General features: G+C 34.7%; 1 protein-coding gene and 1 long non-coding RNA gene across 3 annotated transcripts; both read left to right on the top strand.

The window, feature by feature from the left end:
- The first annotated feature begins 120 nt into the window (after positions 1-120).
- On the top strand, positions 121-11,007 carry LOC111625099 (bone morphogenetic protein 1-like). 2 transcript variants are annotated; one of them, XM_023368132.1, is made up of 13 exons: positions 121-306; positions 3,541-3,622; positions 3,700-3,797; positions 3,885-4,011; positions 5,409-5,587; positions 5,661-5,882; positions 5,945-6,154; positions 9,103-9,222; positions 9,843-9,988; positions 10,060-10,258; positions 10,331-10,456; positions 10,546-10,709; positions 10,793-11,007. In XM_023368132.1, exons 1-13 carry the CDS (start codon positions 174-176, stop codon positions 10,970-10,972), a joined length of 1,986 nt encoding a protein of 661 aa, XP_023223900.1. In that variant the 5' UTR covers positions 121-173; the 3' UTR covers positions 10,973-11,007. The 2 variants fall into 2 exon arrangements, with proteins under 2 accessions (XP_023223900.1, XP_023223901.1); XM_023368133.1 differs by having other exon boundaries at positions 122-306; positions 3,703-3,797.
- Positions 11,008-17,518: 6,511 nt separating this feature from the next.
- Positions 17,519-18,501, top strand: LOC111625100. Its single transcript, XR_002756682.1, has 3 exons — positions 17,519-17,623; positions 17,685-17,894; positions 18,416-18,501. It is a non-coding gene; the product is annotated as an uncharacterized LOC111625100 (long non-coding RNA).
- Positions 18,502-18,544: the final 43 nt, after the last annotated feature.

Below are 18,544 nucleotides of genomic sequence, written 5' to 3'. Positions count from 1 at the left end.
TTTTTCGGTTGTAAAACGGTAAAAACAAACGAATTAAACAATTCTTATCGATAGAAAGGAAGTGTTTAATTGCCTATTAGAGGAAAAAATTATTGTTATCGATATGCGATTTCCGGTGAGTGAAATTGAACAGGAGTGTGAACGTTAATTAGTAAACGAGGAATTGTGGTGTAATGTTGTCAATTGTAAAATTCGCCATTTTGTTGGGATTACTTCTTCTTTGTCTACATCACACCGATGCTAAGAAAATTAGAAGGGATGAACGGACTGTTGTATCCGGTGACATTTACGTAGCTCCTAAAGCTGGTAAGTTCGTATTTGATGACGTAAAACACTAACAAAATTCGATATACAGTGGGTTTGTTGACTTCCTTTATAATATTATTGAGGGATTTCTTGTAAAAATAAATATTAATTTAAGTTAAAAAGTAAAAACTTTTTCTAATTTAAGTTTAGCTTATATTCTAGTTTACCTATGTTTAGGCCTATATCTACGTTATATTTCCTGTATTTGGTACTATATTACGTATATATAAACACTTAATTAAACAGGGTGCTTCAGAAAATATTAACATTAATGTGGCAGTTACTTGCAATGCCGGATTTGCCTAGTTCTTTATCGTGTGCAAGAATGTCACAATTGTGGGGCTCTCATAATGTACGGCCCTTCTACCCCTGCTGCAGTGACTGCGACCCTTCTCTATATAAGTGTAAGCAGTTATTGAAACGTCTTGTATACCGAACAATACAGAAAGTTTCTCCACGCGTTCACTATAAGAGTTTCTGCCATTTTATCCAAATTAAGGTTTAACACGTGATTACAGAAAGAAATAGAAACACGTTTTGAATAGGGAGGATTGATTGTTTAACATTAAAATATCGTAAATAACCGAGAAATTTATACGAAAACCAGGAATTCTCATTCAGAACCCATAAGATATAAACGTGATACATACTATTTTATTCAAGATAAGAATGTGAAGGATTTCCTTGTGTTTACTCGATTCTTTGCATATAACGTGAAGATTTCTATTGTTGTATTGTATTCGTGACATCACTAAGTTATGCGATCATTGTAATGATTAGAAGTAAACTCGTCTCGGACGAACAGTAGTCAAGTAGCAGTGCTGAAACGCTCATTTATTGTTAGTGAGTTTAATACGAGATTTGTCTTTTCGTATATCTTTTGCGTGCTTACTTCTTTCACCGAGGAAGGCCCCGTTATGCCTTGCACCTAAATGTTACCTACTCTGTGTCTCCTCACTCCTATTTTACAAACAGACAGCGTCAGTTCGCGCATGCTTAGTTGAATCGATGGTCTCGGCACGGCAAGCTGACAACGTTCCAGTTTTACTCTAGTATTCCATCTAGTATCAGTAAACGTAACTATTCGCGGGAAAATGTACATAACCGGGACTTGTCCGCTATAGCCAATAAGAAACGTTCTTTCAGAATATCGTATAAAAGAGGACGATGCCCATTGCAAACATGACCATATCTTATATGATTAATCATCGTTTGGCACAAATAATCGATATGAGGAGTGAAATCAAAGATGATGATAGAAGCTAACCAAGAAGTTGAGTTATCAGTTTGCCACTCGGGGGGACTCTGGAACGAATTTAGCAGGTCAAAAAGCATGGGGATTTTTTGTGGTGGTCTGTCCCAAATATCTTCTTTATTATCCAATCACCCCATTTTGCGCCTGGACAAATCCACAATAGGATTGACAAATAGTTTGCACACAAGGAGGAAAGAGTAAAAAAAAGTAATTTTTTCTGATAATAATGTAATTGGTATTCACTGACGTGTGAATAATTAATATTTATGATTATTAAAGTAGGACGAATAACGTTTTTTTTTTAAATTCGAATATTAACTAGATCTCAAATATTCGAATACATCAAATATTTACTGCATCTCATTATCGTTCACCAGTAACCAATAATTAAATTCATCGAATACTCGTAGTTGATCGCGGGTTCCCATTCCTACCAATAACTGGCTTGCCAAGCGAAGTTGCATGTATCCAGTCCGTGGTCTTTCCGGCATTTCTTTACGCATCTAACATCTTCATAGGGCTCAATTTCTTATGGAAAGTACTCCCGGGAAGTACCCACTCCTTGGCAATAGGGAAGTGCCAGCAAGCGACCTCCCCTTGTCGGATCTCTTACGTGTATTGCTTTGCCATATACCGTAGACCCGATTCGATCTTCTAATTTTGTAATTTGTGCATTGAGCATTTTTTCTTTTAACGGGTTGATCATTATTGACTTAAAATCTTCAAGGTAATTTCTGAAGAATAAACATGAAATTGCCTATTAATTTGGAAATCTTTACCAAAAGCTGATGGATTGTAGAGAAAGAATTTGAAGAATTAAATGTAACATTGCGTAAATTATGGGTAGTTTATGTAAATATCTGTATCGACTGCTAATTTACACCTAATGTCTGTTAACCAGAACATACAGCAAACTGGCCTATAAATATTTCTTTCCAGGAGGAAGAATGGGTCTTTCTTTTGCGAAAAATGTCATAGAATCAATTTTTTTCGAAAATTACAATAATGAACTATCGTGAGATAGTCCGCAGGTCACCTCGCGAGAGTTGAGCCCTTTTGCGATACCGGATCGGTGGGATCCGTTGTCAAGCATCACTGGGTGGCTGTAAGTTAGAATTTGTCACGGGATCGTGAGATTCCTGATGACGTCAGGATCTGACACCAGTTAGGATTTATCAAAATCGCGTCCTAACTCGTGATATTAAGATTTATTCGTTCAAAAAAAGGAGAGCTCGATTTATTTCGAGTGGCAGTCGATAGGCGTCCATCTTAAATAAATTGAACTAGAGCCAAGTTAACAATTAACAAACTAATTTAATAAGTAAATAAAATATAAAGGATTACGTAAAGAATTAACAATTACATCGATCTATAAAATACTTCTTAAATAATTTTCTGATCCTATTCATGTGGACGTTGGAGTATCATTTATTGATCTTCTTGGAAGAGCTTTCGTTGTGACGGGTTGTCCTTGCTCTGCGGAGAGTACTTATCTCAAGAATGTCGGTTGACTTGAGAGAGGAGTCTCGTTGTGTTGTAGTGAGAGATCCTCCGGTTCTTATGGCCTCTCCTGTGTATCGAGGGGTCCGCGAGAAAATGGCGGTTTTGAACCCTTTTATTTAAAAAATCTCTCCAGTGGTGGGTCAGTATTTCGACCATCTGACAGGATAACTAGATGAATCGTGCAGGCTAGAGATCCTGTCATCGGTGAGGATAAGCTTTCGCTCAGGAAATGGACGACAAAAAAGTAACTTAATTTCTTTGTTCATTCGAATATTATCGTCAAAAAGTGAAAAAGTGTCACTTTTAATATCAAAATAATACTTTGAATTTTTCGAGTTATTAAAAAAAAAACACTACTTCGAATTCTCACACTATGAAAATTTTTCTCGTTATAAAATTGAATACGTACTTGAGAAAATTCAGTAAAATTAATGCGTACTTTTATAATAAAGTAAGTGTAATTAAGAATAATTTAGTTCAGGATACTAAAGATGAAGTGGAGAATTACGAACAAAACATCAAAAGAAGATCTGGAAGACAGGCAAGAAGCCTTCATACGTACGTAAATTTTAAAATATAATTAAAGGATTGTTTGATTCATAAAATTTTCAATAGAAGTTTAATTTCGTTTAAAGTAGAAGCGAAGAATGGAAGAGAACATTGGCGATTTCCGACACGAATTCTCTCTGGGAAGATGGCATCGTACCATTCGAAATCTCACCAAATATCAGTGGTATGTTTGATGATAATCGTAATTAATTGTTACAAAATTACTATTTTCTTAGGTTATAACTCTGTTTACTTCTTTTATTGGCGGTAGAAAGTCTAAGAAGAACAATACGCACGGCTATAAGAAAATGGGAATCGGTCACGTGTTTGAGATTTGTTCTCGCGGATGAAACGATCCACGAATACAGCGTGTATTTTGAAAATGAAGGAGAATGCGGGTAAGTTACGAATAAATTAAGCGAAATTAAACAGATTGCATTAATGCATTTAAAACTAACGGTTTTTAATACAATTATATAGCTTGCACAGTCAGTGATAGACCTATGTGTTTGTTATCTTGAATTTTAAATTTTTATGGTTGTCCCTTTGCAACTGGTAATAATTGAGCAACATCTATAGAAATTCAAAGGTTTTTTTCTGCAAGGACCTCGTGGCTCACATGGAAAAGAATGGGGTAGATAGATGGAGTCCTTGAAAGGGGGATATGATAATCCTCATCCTACAATAAACGAAATTTGAGTAATATATGTTATGTCTTTCCATTGGGTTATTCTATGGCAGATCACCACAAATTTTTTTTTGTTAAATTTAAGAATTAAATCTGGGAGTTCGATTAATTAAAATTACTAGGCTAATTCATACGTTATGTCAGTAGTTCCTTCAGCAGCCAAATGGATAAATCACCGAACTATCTGAGACCACGGTTGGCCGTGGGTTGCCAACGGGCTGGCTCGTGGAGATTTTCGGGTTTCTGTCATATTTGTAACACCTAAATAGGAATCAGTTGCACATAGAAAGTATTTCTGGGAGGTAGATTGTCCACGATATGCGTTACGTAAACAAACAAAGTCACTGATGCTGAAATTAAAATAGCATTAATTTAATAACAAAGACTCAAAAACACTAATTATTTAAAAAATTCACGGAATATTCTTCTTTAATTAAACAACTATTCGCGATTACGGCTCATAAACGTAAGGTTCATTAAGTTAAAATCATAATGTCAAAATACCTGGAGCTATAAAAGTTAGATATTCAAACAATTAAGTGATAATATGTTACTTATGGAATTAACAGCAGAAAAACTTGGAATGTAATATTCCTATCGCGGACACTATAACAGATACAAGAAAGTAAATAAGAAAATTGCAGATCTTCATCGAATTAATAGGAAATAATTTACTCAAACTGATGGTGCAAATAACGTGTTTAAGGCTTAAATGAGTAAGTAACGAGGAAATGAATTGAGTATAGAATGCGGTTTTACTTTGATTTTATTATTTTATTAGTAAAATAACTTGTATTTTGCAACGTCTCTTTATGCTTTATTTGCTATTTTTTTAATACGAAAATTTAATACTCTGCATTAAAAATTTATCCATATTTTAATTTTATAGTACATGTAAAAGATGTAATAATGTTAATTTTTACAATAAATATTTTATTTTTTATTACTTGTAAAATTAATACTTTCTTTTTTTTAGTTAATAAAATGCTATAGGCATAGCTTTGAAACGGTGCACAGAAAATACACTTTATTTGCTGTATAATGTTTTCCTTGTATTTTACTGTAAAATATAAAAGTAAGTTTGATGTGTTTTCTCCCTTTTTATAGATGCTGCTCTTACGTAGGAAAGTATGGTAGAAAACAAGAAATCACTTTAATGGAAGACGGTTGTAACTTGATCAGTACTGTATTGCACGAAATAGGACACGCAATTGGATTTCATCACGAGCAGATGCGACCAGATCGGGAAAAGTACATTAAAGTTTTGTACGAACATATCGAGGAAGGTAATTGAAATAATATAACAAATATTCTTCGATAGTAATTAGAACTTACACGTTACCATTGAGTTCCTTTCAGCATACGCAGATCAATATGAAAAACTGTCAGAAGAAGATATAGACACGTTAGGATTTACTTACGATTTCGATAGTATTATGCACTATGCCTCCGATTACTTCAGTTCTGGTGGAGAAACTATGGCTATTATAAATAACCACACCGGAATGCCTCTGAATGAAGAAAGACATTTCTTGAGCCGATTAGATATTGCAATCGCTAACAAACTTTACAGCTGTCCAGGTAGGAACTGCTCCCAAGAAGTGTATTGCATTTTACAAAACTTAAAAAAATTACCTTTGCAGCTTGCTTATTTAATCTACGAGATAAAAGAGGAACAATATACTTCAACACTTCTATGACTGACGAATTATATTGCGAGTGGTTCATCAAAAGGGAGGAGGGAGAATATATCGAGTTCATTGTCGATTACGTTAACATCCCGGATAACGAAAACTGTACCAAAGATTACTTGGATTTTCTCGATGGATATTCCTTTTCTTCTGCGTATTTAGGTAAAACACAAGTTATTTTGTTTTCAACCGTATTAGAAGCATATATGTTACAGTCAAAACCCGTTTTTAGTTAGAACGCGTTTTAACTAGTTGAAACTAGTTTATACTAAATGTCTTTGTTAAAACCCGTTTTTTCTAGCTAAAACTAGTTTTAAATCAAATTCATTTTTGACTAGCAGTAAATTCTAGTTTTAACTAGACAAAACGGGTTTTGTCTAGTTAATTTACTGCTGTACATGTTTTGATTTTAGATAAAACTAGTTTTAACTTTTAACATTAGTTAAAACTAATTTTAGCTACATAAATATGTTTGGGGGAAATAAATAAAGTTATGTATAGTGANAGATGTAATAATGTTAATTTTTACAATAAATATTTTATTTTTTATTACTTGTAAAATTAATACTTTCTTTTTTTTAGTTAATAAAATGCTATAGGCATAGCTTTGAAACGGTGCACAGAAAATACACTTTATTTGCTGTATAATGTTTTCCTTGTATTTTACTGTAAAATATAAAAGTAAGTTTGATGTGTTTTCTCCCTTTTTATAGATGCTGCTCTTACGTAGGAAAGTATGGTAGAAAACAAGAAATCACTTTAATGGAAGACGGTTGTAACTTGATCAGTACTGTATTGCACGAAATAGGACACGCAATTGGATTTCATCACGAGCAGATGCGACCAGATCGGGAAAAGTACATTAAAGTTTTGTACGAACATATCGAGGAAGGTAATTGAAATAATATAACAAATATTCTTCGATAGTAATTAGAACTTACACGTTACCATTGAGTTCCTTTCAGCATACGCAGATCAATATGAAAAACTGTCAGAAGAAGATATAGACACGTTAGGATTTACTTACGATTTCGATAGTATTATGCACTATGCCTCCGATTACTTCAGTTCTGGTGGAGAAACTATGGCTATTATAAATAACCACACCGGAATGCCTCTGAATGAAGAAAGACATTTCTTGAGCCGATCAGATATTGCAATCGCTAACAAACTTTACAGCTGTCCAGGTAGGAACTGCTCCCAAGAAGTGTATTGCATTTTACAAAACTTAAAAAATTATCTTCATATCTTACATGATTAATCATAGTTCGGCACAAATAATCGATACGAGGAGTGGAATCTAAGATGATAATAGAAGCTAACTAAAAAGTTGAGTTGTTAGTTTGCCACTCGGGGGGACTGTGGAACGAATTTGACAGGTCGAAAGCCACAACGATTTTTAGTGGTGGATCATTCCAAAGAAGTTCCTTACTATACCATCGTCCCATTTTGGGCCCGAACGAATCCACAATGGGCACACAAGGCGGAAAAAGCAAAAAAAAGTAATTTTTTCTGATAATAATGTAATTGGTATTCACTGACTTGAGAGTAATTAATATTTAAAATTGTTAAAATAGGACAAATAACCATGACTGGCTTGCTAGGTGAAGTTGCATGTAGCCAGTCCGTAGTCTTTCCGGCATTTCTTTACGCATCTAACACCTACATAGGGCTCAATTTCTTACTGAAAGTTCTCCCGGGAAGCACCCACCCCTTGGCAACAGGGAAGTGCCAGGATGTCTTACGTGTATTACTTTGCCATATACCATCGACCCGATTCGATCTTCTAATTTTGAAATTTGTGGATTGTGCCATCTTGTGTAAACCTTTTCATTTAGCGGGTTGATCATTATTCAGAGACAGACTTAAAATCTTCGAGGTAATTTCTAAAGAATAAACATGAAATTGCCTATTAATTTGAAGATCTTTACCAAAATCTGATGGATTGTAGAGAAAGAATTTGAAGAATTAAATGTAATATTGCGTAAATTATGGGTACTTCATGTAAATATCTGTATTGACTGCTTAACTAATTTACACCTAATATCTGTTAACGAGAACATACAGCAAACTGGCCTATAAATATTTCTTTTCAGGAGAAAGGATGGGTCTTTCTTTTGCGAAAAATGTCATAGAATTAATTTTTTTTTTCGAAAATTACAATAATGAACTATCGTGAGATAGTTCGCAGGTCACCTCGCGAGAGTTGAACCCTTTTGCGACACCGGATCGGTGGGATCCGTTGTCAAGCANCGCCCGTTCTAACGTGTTCTATAGCTAGCTGAAAGCTTTTTTCAGTCCAAAAACTTTTTTGAGAAGTCCTTATATAATTTCTATGCATATCCTGCAATAAAACGAGAAAACAAAAGTTTATTAAAAATAGGCATATTGGAAATCAATTAACAAAAAATAGGCACGTTACCCCAAGAAAAATGTGGCATATTTTCCATTTGTTGGGGTAAGATGCCTAGTAGAGTCACGTGCTCCAGCATGTCCGATCGGGATCGGCGGTAGCTGACAATGGAAACTTTAGAACCTTAACTACATTACACAATTGTTTTTTTTAGCAATTTTTAATAAATTCCATTTTAACTTTTAGTTTAAAATTATTCAAAAAATATTTCACAACAAAAAGTTCTAAAATGTTAGTAAATTGTATAAACAAAAAGAAGGAAAACTCTGTGCTTCAGTACCCCATGAAACAAATTTGGCCAATGGATTGTTTACTTAGTTGTTTATCACTTGGAAGTACCTGTAATTTACTGATATGTTAGAATTATAGATTGAAGAATTAATTTTTATACTGATTTTACCACTATACTATGGGAGGTAAAAGTCACTTATCACCCTTATAAAGTGAAACTGAGTTAAGTAGATGTATTTCGTCATGGTAGAAACATGTTATGCTTTGGGAGAACCATCTTACTGCGTGTCAACGGGAACGGTGCAATAAAGTGTAACGTATTTCTGTCATTTCAAAATTTGCTCTTTTTAATTTATTTCGATTTCATTCAAATTAAAAAGAGATAAGCGACTTTTGACTCACCCTATATATAGTATACCCTATATAAAATTATATAGTATATAATTCTTTGTATACTTCTTTGCAGATTCTCTTTGTGGGAATAAGACTGTGGAGGACTTCTACATAACCACTTCTAATTATCTTTTCGTCTCATTTGAAATATCAGATCGAGCGAATTTCGCGGAATTTTCCTTCAGATATAAAGGTTAAATTATAACTCGAATGCTTTTAATACAAAACTTTAATATTTAAATGAGTAATTCATAAAGAAATTCATAATCGACAAACAACAAATCTTTTGTAAGGTGTTGACTGGAACGAGTATTCACCATTCATGTCATTTCATGTCTCAACTTCACATTCATTCTTATAAAAAACTAATCTTCACCTTAGCAAGTTCATCAACTTTTATGTAACAGTACACTCTTGCTAATCCAGCTTGAATTATCCTGTAGTTGCGATCTGTTTCTCTGTTATCCGTGCTTCTTAAATACACGCAATAAACGTGAGATATTAAATTTAATAAAAAATGAAACTTTTAATTATTGTACCACTGTACATAAATTTATAGTAACAAAAACGACACGACTCCAAAAATAATCAAAATCGAAGGGTGACAGGTTACGTCGTTTATTGCTTTCAGGTAGTATTTAAGTCTATATCATAATCTGTCACCTTTCACCGTCTTTGCAAGATATGGCCGGATTAGCAAGAGGTTAGTAAATTAGAATACAAATAATTTGGTATAATTTTGTAATGCTTCTTATATTTTGCTCTAGATATAAACACCTGAATTGATAATTTAGAATATGGATATATTTTCAGTCGCCTGTGGAAGTGAAATCGAAGCAGACGAAGGCTTAATTAAAAGTCCACGAAATTCTGCAGATTATCCCTACAGTAAGGATTGTATTTGGATCGTAACTGTTCCCGAGGATTATAGAGTGGCCTTGCACTTCCAAACATTCAATGTTAGTGTCTGAGGTACACTTTGTATCGTTTCAAAAAATATAAATGATCGGCAATGGCATTTCATTTTCAGCTCGGCAACAACGAAACAGATTGTAATTCTACATACGTGGAAATCTGGGATCATGCTGAAAATGCCAGCAATCTACTGCATACCTTTTGTGGTTCCGAGATTCCTCCTGATATTCTGTCTCCAAGAAACAGTTTAGAAATTAAATTCGTGTCTGAGGTGTGGGAAGAGGGAATCGGTTTTTCGGCTTCTTTCGTTAAAGGTATGTCGAGTGTCGTGTTTAAATATGAGAAAATATATTCTTGCAATGTTCACATAAAGACGTATTTGATAGAGATAAACGAATGTGAGTCTGTTGATAATGGTGGATGCAGCGATTTGTGCGTTAATACAAGAGGAAGTTATTATTGCGAGTGTAGAAAGGGAAGACGATTGTTTCCGGATAAACATCGATGTGAAGGTAAATTTGAATTAAATGAAATTCCTCTTCGAAGCAATTTAATTATTATTATTCTAAGCTAAAATTTTAATTTATGTTTCTGTATTCAGAGTATTCCGATAAATGTGGTGGAATTTTGAACGTGACAGAACCTACAATTATTACTAGTCCTTCGTTTCCCAATCCTTACCCCAGAAACATAAAGTGCAAATGGGAGGTCCTTAACGAGAATTTTACCATATCATTCCTCCACATGGACTTCCAAGAAACCGAAGTAAGTATGGAAAACGTCTAATTTGCATATTAAAAGTGTAGCCTTTGCCATATAAAAAGAAATATTTTTTTATTTCTTCGCAGGATGAATGCATTGATAAGATAAAACTGAGTAGCACCCGAAAAAATCGTATTATAAGGGCGAATTTATGTGGTGATTTTCAGTCCTTGAACGTCACTCAGGTTTCAAATTTTACCGTGGAGTTCGAATCGGATTTGCTAATTCAAGATACCGGATTTGCCATTTTGTTCGAACCTTTGTAAATATGTAAACTTGATGGAATTGATTAAAATATACAGTATTACGCTTTGAAATGATAAATGGTTGATTGCTGTAGGATCACACTTTTCTACGAATTTTCTTTAAGGAAATATGATTAAACTCTCCTATATCATGAAAAAGGGGACTCAGTACTTTTTGTCGGAGAAAATTCGTAGCAGAGTAAGATCCTTCAGCAAGATTATCCATAGATTTTAATAATAACAATCAATCCTTTTGCAATTTTGAGTTTTAATAACGTTCTCGACCCTCACAAGTCAGTTAAAATATGAAAATACTTCTTGTTTTCTTCATTCATAAATATAAACGCTATTCATTTTCTATTTCATTTTTAAATTTCTCCATTTTCCCCGAAGGATCACGCTACTTTACGAAATATGTAGTAAAGGGGACCAACCGGAAGTTCGTATACCAATGTGAACCCAGCATAAGTTATATAATAATAAATTATTGCAGATGGCAGAGGTTTTCAATATTATATTTTATACGAAGATATTCCACACAATTAGCGTTCAATCCACAATCTCTTTACGTACCTATAAAATATATTCTAGTTGGGTAAAAAAAGTTGTAGGCCTATAAATTCCCATTGTCGTCGACTGTCTGCTCTTCCTTAATCTCAAGAAAGGTGTTAAGTGTATGAAAGACGAAACCAGATATGAAAATTATACGAGCAGGAACCCCGATTACCTTTATGTGAATTTTCTGTTTAAACGGTAAATTAGGTTATTTTAATCCAAATTTTTCTTCTGAAATGAGGTAGATAAATGACCGGTGTGACTCTACTTCTAACACGAAAAGTATAATGTACAGGAGCAACACACTACTAAAATACTTGAGGACATTGCGACGATCGCACATTAAATAATTGGTAGTTACTCTTTAATTTGTTTGTGTATGAAAATTTTCCAAATAAAGAAATTTCGATTACAGTAGAGCCTCGATTATCCGACTCAATTGGGGACTGGGGTTGGTCGGATAACTGAAAAGTCGGATAACCGAAAAGTATGAAAAAATCTATTATTAGTGTAGTATATTATTATATCCCATGTAATTAGTATATTAGTATATCGCTATTAACCTACTTCGCGTTGAATTATCATCGATGTTAAGTCCACATCACTAGCGGACATTTGAAATTTGCCGACTAGGACGGTCGGTTAACCGAGGTGTCGGTTAATCGGGGGTCGGATAATCGAGGCTCTACTGTAATTTGTTTTCTCACTTCGTTCTTTCAGGCAATAAAAAGAAGAAAAAATATACTAAACACTTTAAAGTATTAAATTCTTCCAGTAAACAATATTTTTGTCGATTGTAAAACTGAAAAAACAAACGAATTAGATAATTGTTATCGATAGAATGGAAGAAAGGATAGAAAAGAATCGATAGAAAGGAAGTGTTTAATTGCCTGTTAGAGGAGAGAATTGTTCTTGTAGATAGGCAATTTCGGTGAGTAAAATTGAATGGAAATGCAAACGTTAATTAATAAACGTGGAATTGTGGAGTAATGTTGTCAATTGTAAAATTCGCCATTTTGTTGGGATTACTTCTTTTGTGTCTACGTCACACCGATGCTAAGAAAATTAGAAGGGATGAACCGACTATTGTATCCGGTGACATTTACGTAGCTCCTAAAGCTGGTAAGTTCGTATTTGATGACGTAAAACAGTAACAAAATTCGATATACAGTGGGTTTGATGACTTCATTTATAATATTATTAAGGGATTTCTTGTAAAAATAAATAATGCAAGTTAAAAAACAAAAACTATTCTCGAATTTAAGTTTAGCTTATATTTTAGTTTACCTATGTTTATATCCATGTTACATTTCCAGAACATGGTGCTGTGTATAAACACTTATACAGAGTGTTTCAGAAAATGTTAACATTAATGTGGCAGTTACTTGCAATGCCGGATTTGCCTAGTTCTTTATCGTGTGCAAGAATGTCACAATTGTGGGACATTCATAATGTACGGCCCTTCTACCCCTGCTGTAGTGACTGCGCCCCTTCTCTATATAAGTGTAAGCAGTTATTGAAACGTCCTGTATACCGAACAATACAGAAAGTTTCTCCACGCGTTCACTATAAGAGTTTCCGCCATTTTATCCAAATTAAGGTTTAACACGTGATTAGAGAAAGAAATAGGAAAACATTTTGAATAGGGGGGATTGATTGTTTAACATTAAAATATCGTAAATAACCGAGAAATTTATACGAAAATCAGCAATCCTCATTCAGAACCCGTTAGGTACAAACGTGTTACAGAATTTTTATATTCAGGATAAGAATTTGAAGGATTTCCTTGTGTTTACTCGATTCTTTGCATATAACGTGAAGATTTCTATTGTTGTATTGTATTCGTGACATCACTTAGTTATGTGATCATTGTAATGATTAGAAGTAAACTCGTCTCGGACGAACAGTAGGCATGTAGCAGTGCTGAAGCGCTCATTGTTGTTAGTGAGTTTAATACGAGATTTGTCTTTTAGTATATCTTTTGCGTACTTTTACCGAGGAAGGCCCCGTTATGCCTTGCACCTAAATGTTACCTACTCTGTGTCTCCTCACCCCTATTTTACAAATAGACAGCGTCATTCGCGCATGCTTAGTTCAATCGATGGTCTCGGCACCGCAAGCTGACAACGTTCCAGTTTTTACTCTAGTATTGCCATCTAGTATAAGTAAACGTAACTATTCGCGGGAAAATTTACATAACCGGGACTTGTCCGCTATAGCCAATAAGAAACGTTCTTCCAGAATATTGTATAAAAGAGGACGATGCCCATTGGAAAGATGACCATATCTTACATGATTAATCATAGTTCGGCACAAATAATCGATACGAGGAGTGGAATCTAAGATGATAATAGAAGCTAACTAAAAAGTTGAGTTGTTAGTTTGCCACTCGGGGGGACTGTGGAACGAATTTGACAGGTCGAAAGCCACAACGATTTTTAGTGGTGGATCATTCCAAAGAAGTTCCTTACTATACCATCGTCCCATTTTGGGCCCGAACGAATCCACAATGGGCACACAAGGCGGAAAAAGCAAAAAAAAGTAATTTTTTCTGATAATAATGTAATTGGTATTCACTGACTTGAGAGTAATTAATATTTAAAATTGTTAAAATAGGACAAATAACCATGACTGGCTTGCTAGGTGAAGTTGCATGTATCCAGTCCGTAGTCTTTCCGGCATTTCTTTACGCATCTAACACCTACATAGGGCTCAATTTCTTACTGAAAGTTCTCCCGGGAAGCACCCACCCCTTGGCAACAGGGAAGTGCCAGGATGTCTTACGTGTATTACTTTGCCATATACCATCGACCCGATTCGATCTTCTAATTTTGAAATTTGTGGATTGTGCCATCTTGTGTAAACCTTTTCATTTAGCGGGTTGATCATTATTCAGAGACAGACTTAAAATCTTCGAGGTAATTTCTAAAGAATAAACATGAAATTGCCTATTAATTTGAAGATCTTTACCAAAATCTGATGGATTGTAGAGAAAGAATTTGAAGAATTAAATGTAATATTGCGTAAATTATGGGTACTTCATGTAAATATCTGTATTGACTGCTTAACTAATTTACACCTAATATCTGTTAACGAGAACATACAGCAAACTGGCCTATAAATATTTCTTTTCAGGAGAAAGGATGGGTCTTTCTTTTGCGAAAAATGTCATAGAATTAATTTTTTTTTTCGAAAATTACAATAATGAACTATCGTGAGATAGTTCGCAGGTCACCTCGCGAGAGTTGAACCCTTTTGCGACACCGGATCGGTGGGATCCGTTGTCAAGCATCACTGGGTGGCTGTAAGTTAGAATTTGTCACGGGTTCGTAAGATTCCTGATGACGTCAGGACCTGACACCACTCTCATAAGGTAACTCCTTCCCTGCCCCGCCTAATAGCACTACAGGGTTAAAAAGACTATGCCTTGTTCATCGACTGGTCGGTACCTTACACGATAGACAGGGACGACTTAGCTGGGCCCTATGATACTTCTTTCGGGCTCCCGTCCATACCCCGGTCCAGCTCTCTAACTTGGCATAACTTTTATATTGTGCAGCCTGTTCTGCACTTATGGTCCACGATACTAAACCTTTTCCAGCTCACACTTATACTCATAGCTCAGACGTATTTAAATAGACGTTGGAGTGTCATTTATTGATCTTCTTGGAAAAGCTTTCGTTGTGACGGGTTGTCCTTGCTCTGCGGAGAGTACTTATCTCGAGAATGTCGGTTGACTTGAGAGAGGAGTCTCGTTGTGTTGTAGTGAGAGATCTTCCGGTTCTTATGGCCTCTCCTGTGTATCGAGGGGTCCGCGAGAAAATGGCGGTTTTGAACCCTTTTATTTAAAATATCTGTCCAGTGGTGGGTCAGTATTTCGACCATCTGACAGGATAACTAGATGAGTCGTATGGCTAGAGGTCCCGTCATCGGTGATGTTATCTCGAATATTATCGTGAAAAAGTGGAAAAGTGTCACTTTTAATATCAAAATAATACTTTGAATTTTTCTCGTTATAAAATTGAGTACATGCTCGAAAAAATTCAGTAAAATCAATGCTTATTTTTATTAAAAAAATAAGTGTAATTAAAAACAATTTAGTTCAGATTGCTAAAGATGAAGTGGAGAATTACGAACAAGGCATCAAAAGAAGATCTGGAAGACAGGCAAGAAGCCTTCATACGTACGTAAATTTTAAAATATAATTAAAGGATTGTTTGATTCATAAAATTTTCAATAGAAGTTTAATTTTTTTAAAGTAGAAACGGAGAATGGAAGAGAACATTGGCGATTTCCGACACGAATTCTCTCTGGGAAGATGGCATCGTACCGTTCGAAATCTCACCAAATATCAGTGGTATGTTTGATGATAATCGTAATTAATTGTTACAAAATTACTATTTTCTTAGGTTGTAACTCTGTTTACTTCTTTTGTTGGTGGTAGAAAGTCTAAGAAGAACAATACGCACGGCTATAAGAAAATGGGAATCGGTCACGTGTTTGAGATTTGTTCTTGCGGATGAAACGATCCACGAATACAGCGTGTATTTTGAAAATGAAGGAGAATGCGGGTAAGTTACGAATAAATTAAGCGAAATTAAACTGATTGCATCAATGCGTTTGAAACTAACGATTTCTAACACAATTAAATAATTTCCACAGTCAGTGATAGACCTATGTGTTTGTTATCTTGAATTTTAAATTTTTAAGGTGGTCCCTTTGCAACCTGTAATAATTGAGCAACATCTAAGAAAGTTCAAAAGTTTTTTCTGCTCTTGTAAGGACCTCGTGGCACACATGGAAAAGAATGGGGTAGATAGATGGAGTCCTTGAAAGGGGGATATGACAATCCTCATCCTACCATAAACGAAATTTGAGTAATATACGTTATGTTTTTCGATTTGGTTATTCTATGGAAGATCACCACAAATTTTTTCTGTTAAATTTTACAATTAAATCTCAGATTTTGATTAATATTACTTGACTAATTCATACTTTATGTTAGTAATTCCCTCCAGCAGCCAAATGGATAAATCACTGAATGACCTTCGACCACGGTTGGCCGTGGTTTGCCAACGGGCTGGATCGTGGAGATTTTCGAAGGCATATGAACTAAGCAGTCCACACTCTCAGTATATCAGTGTCACGTGGCAATACCCTTCATTAGTATAACTTTACGTGATCTTTTACTCGCAGGACACTCTTCAAAAGACAATCTGATAATCGTAGAGAACTTTGCACATTGCCATGCCTGAGTTTTATTTACATCAGCAGTGTCACGTCATGACAGTGTACGGGTCATATACAAGCGATGGTATAGTGCATGGAATAGCTGTAGATATTTCCGTTCGAATGTTTATTCGCGTAAAACAGAATTTTTTGTTTTTCCTGTGTATTAAAACTAGTGATATATAACGAAACCTGTTCTTAATATAGCAAGCATCATATACGACTCAGAATCAAGAACTCAGCGTAACAGTTAACCAATCAGCCTTTACGTATTAATGTAAAACGGATGGTAATTGGTTAGCTCTGTCTTGATTATTAGTTTTGAAACGGTGCACAGAAAATACACTTACATCATTGTATTTTACTGTAAAAGATAAAAGTAACCTTGATGTGTTTTCTCCCGTGTTACAGATGCTGCTCTTACATTGGAAAGTATGCTTGGCAACAAAAATCACGTTAAGAATAGAAGAAGGTTGTAATATGATCAATATTGTATTGCACGAAATAGCACACGCAATTGGATTTCATCACGAGCAGATGCGACCAGATCGGGAAAAGTACATTAAGGTTTTGTACGAAAATATCAAGGAAGGTAATTGAAATAATATAACAAATATTCTTCGATAGTAATTAGAACTTACACGTTACCATTAAGTACCTTTCAGGATATGCAGATCAATATGAAAAGCTGTCAGAAGAAGATGTAAACACTTTAGGATATGCATACGATTTCGATAGTATTATGCACTATGCTTCTGATTTCTTCAGTACTGGTGGAGAAACCATGGCTATTATCAATAACCACACCGGCATTCCTCTGAAAAAAAAGACGACATTTCTTGAGCCGATCAGATATTGAAATCGCTAACAAACTTTACAGCTGTCCAGGTAGGAACTGCTCTCAAGAAGTGTATTGCATTCTACAAAATCTAAAAAATTATCTTTGCAGCTTGCTTATTTAATCTACGAGATAAAAGAGGAACAATATACTTCAACACTTCTATGACTGACGAATTATATTGCGAGTGGTTCATCAAAAGGGAGGAGGGAGAATATATCGAGTTCATTGTCGATTACGTTAACATCCCGGATAACGAAAACTGTACCGAAGATTACTTGGATTTTCTCGATGGATATTCCTTTTCTTCTGCGTATTTAGGTAAAACACAAGTTATTTTGCTTTCAAACGCATTAGAAGTATATATAGTTCTAAAATGTTAGTAAATTGTATAAAAGTAAAGAAGGAAAACTCTGTGCTTCAGTACCCCATGAAACAAATTTGGCCAATGGATTGTTTACTTAGTTGTTTATCATTTGGAAGTACCCATAATTTACTGATATGTTAGAATTATAGATTGAAGAATTAATTTTTATACTGATTTTACCACTATACTATGGGAGGTAAAACTCGCTTATCATCCTTATAAAGTGAAACTGAGTTAAGTAGATGTATTCCGCCATGATAGAAATACGTTATGCTTTGGGACAACCATCTTACTGTATTTCAACGGAAACGGGACGATATAGTGTAACGTGTTTCTGTCATTTCAAAATTTGCTCTGTTTAACTTATTTCCATTCCATTCGAATTAATGAGATAAGCGACTTTTGACTCACCCTATATATAGTATACCCTATACAAAATTATATAGTAAATAATTCTTTGTATACTTCTTTGCAGATTCTCTTTGTGGGAATAAGACTGTGGAGGACTTCTACATAACCACTTCTAATTATCTTTTCGTCTTATTTCAAAGATCAGATCGAACGAAATTCGCGGAATNACAAATATTCTTCGATAGTAATTAGA

The sequence above is a fragment of the Centruroides sculpturatus genome, unplaced genomic scaffold (assembly GCF_000671375.1).
Source record: "Centruroides sculpturatus isolate CEXI.00-Female unplaced genomic scaffold, Cexi_2.0 scaffold295, whole genome shotgun sequence".
Taxonomy (NCBI): domain Eukaryota; kingdom Metazoa; phylum Arthropoda; class Arachnida; order Scorpiones; family Buthidae; genus Centruroides; species Centruroides sculpturatus.
The sequence above is the reverse complement of the archived record's forward strand: the minus strand, read 5'-3'. Positions and strand labels throughout refer to the sequence as shown.

Bases quoted from the DNA above. Each gene is read 5' to 3' on its own strand.
- LOC111625099 (XM_023368132.1), top strand. From the start codon at position 174: ATGTTGTCAATTGTAAAATTCGCCATTTTGTTGGGATTACTTCTTCTT. The intron at 5,588-5,660 runs GTAATTGAAATA...AGTTCCTTTCAG, and splicing joins GTACGAACATATCGAGGAAG to CATACGCAGATCAATATGAA. The intron at 10,457-10,545 runs GTAAATTTGAAT...TTCTGTATTCAG, and splicing joins GGATAAACATCGATGTGAAG to AGTATTCCGATAAATGTGGT.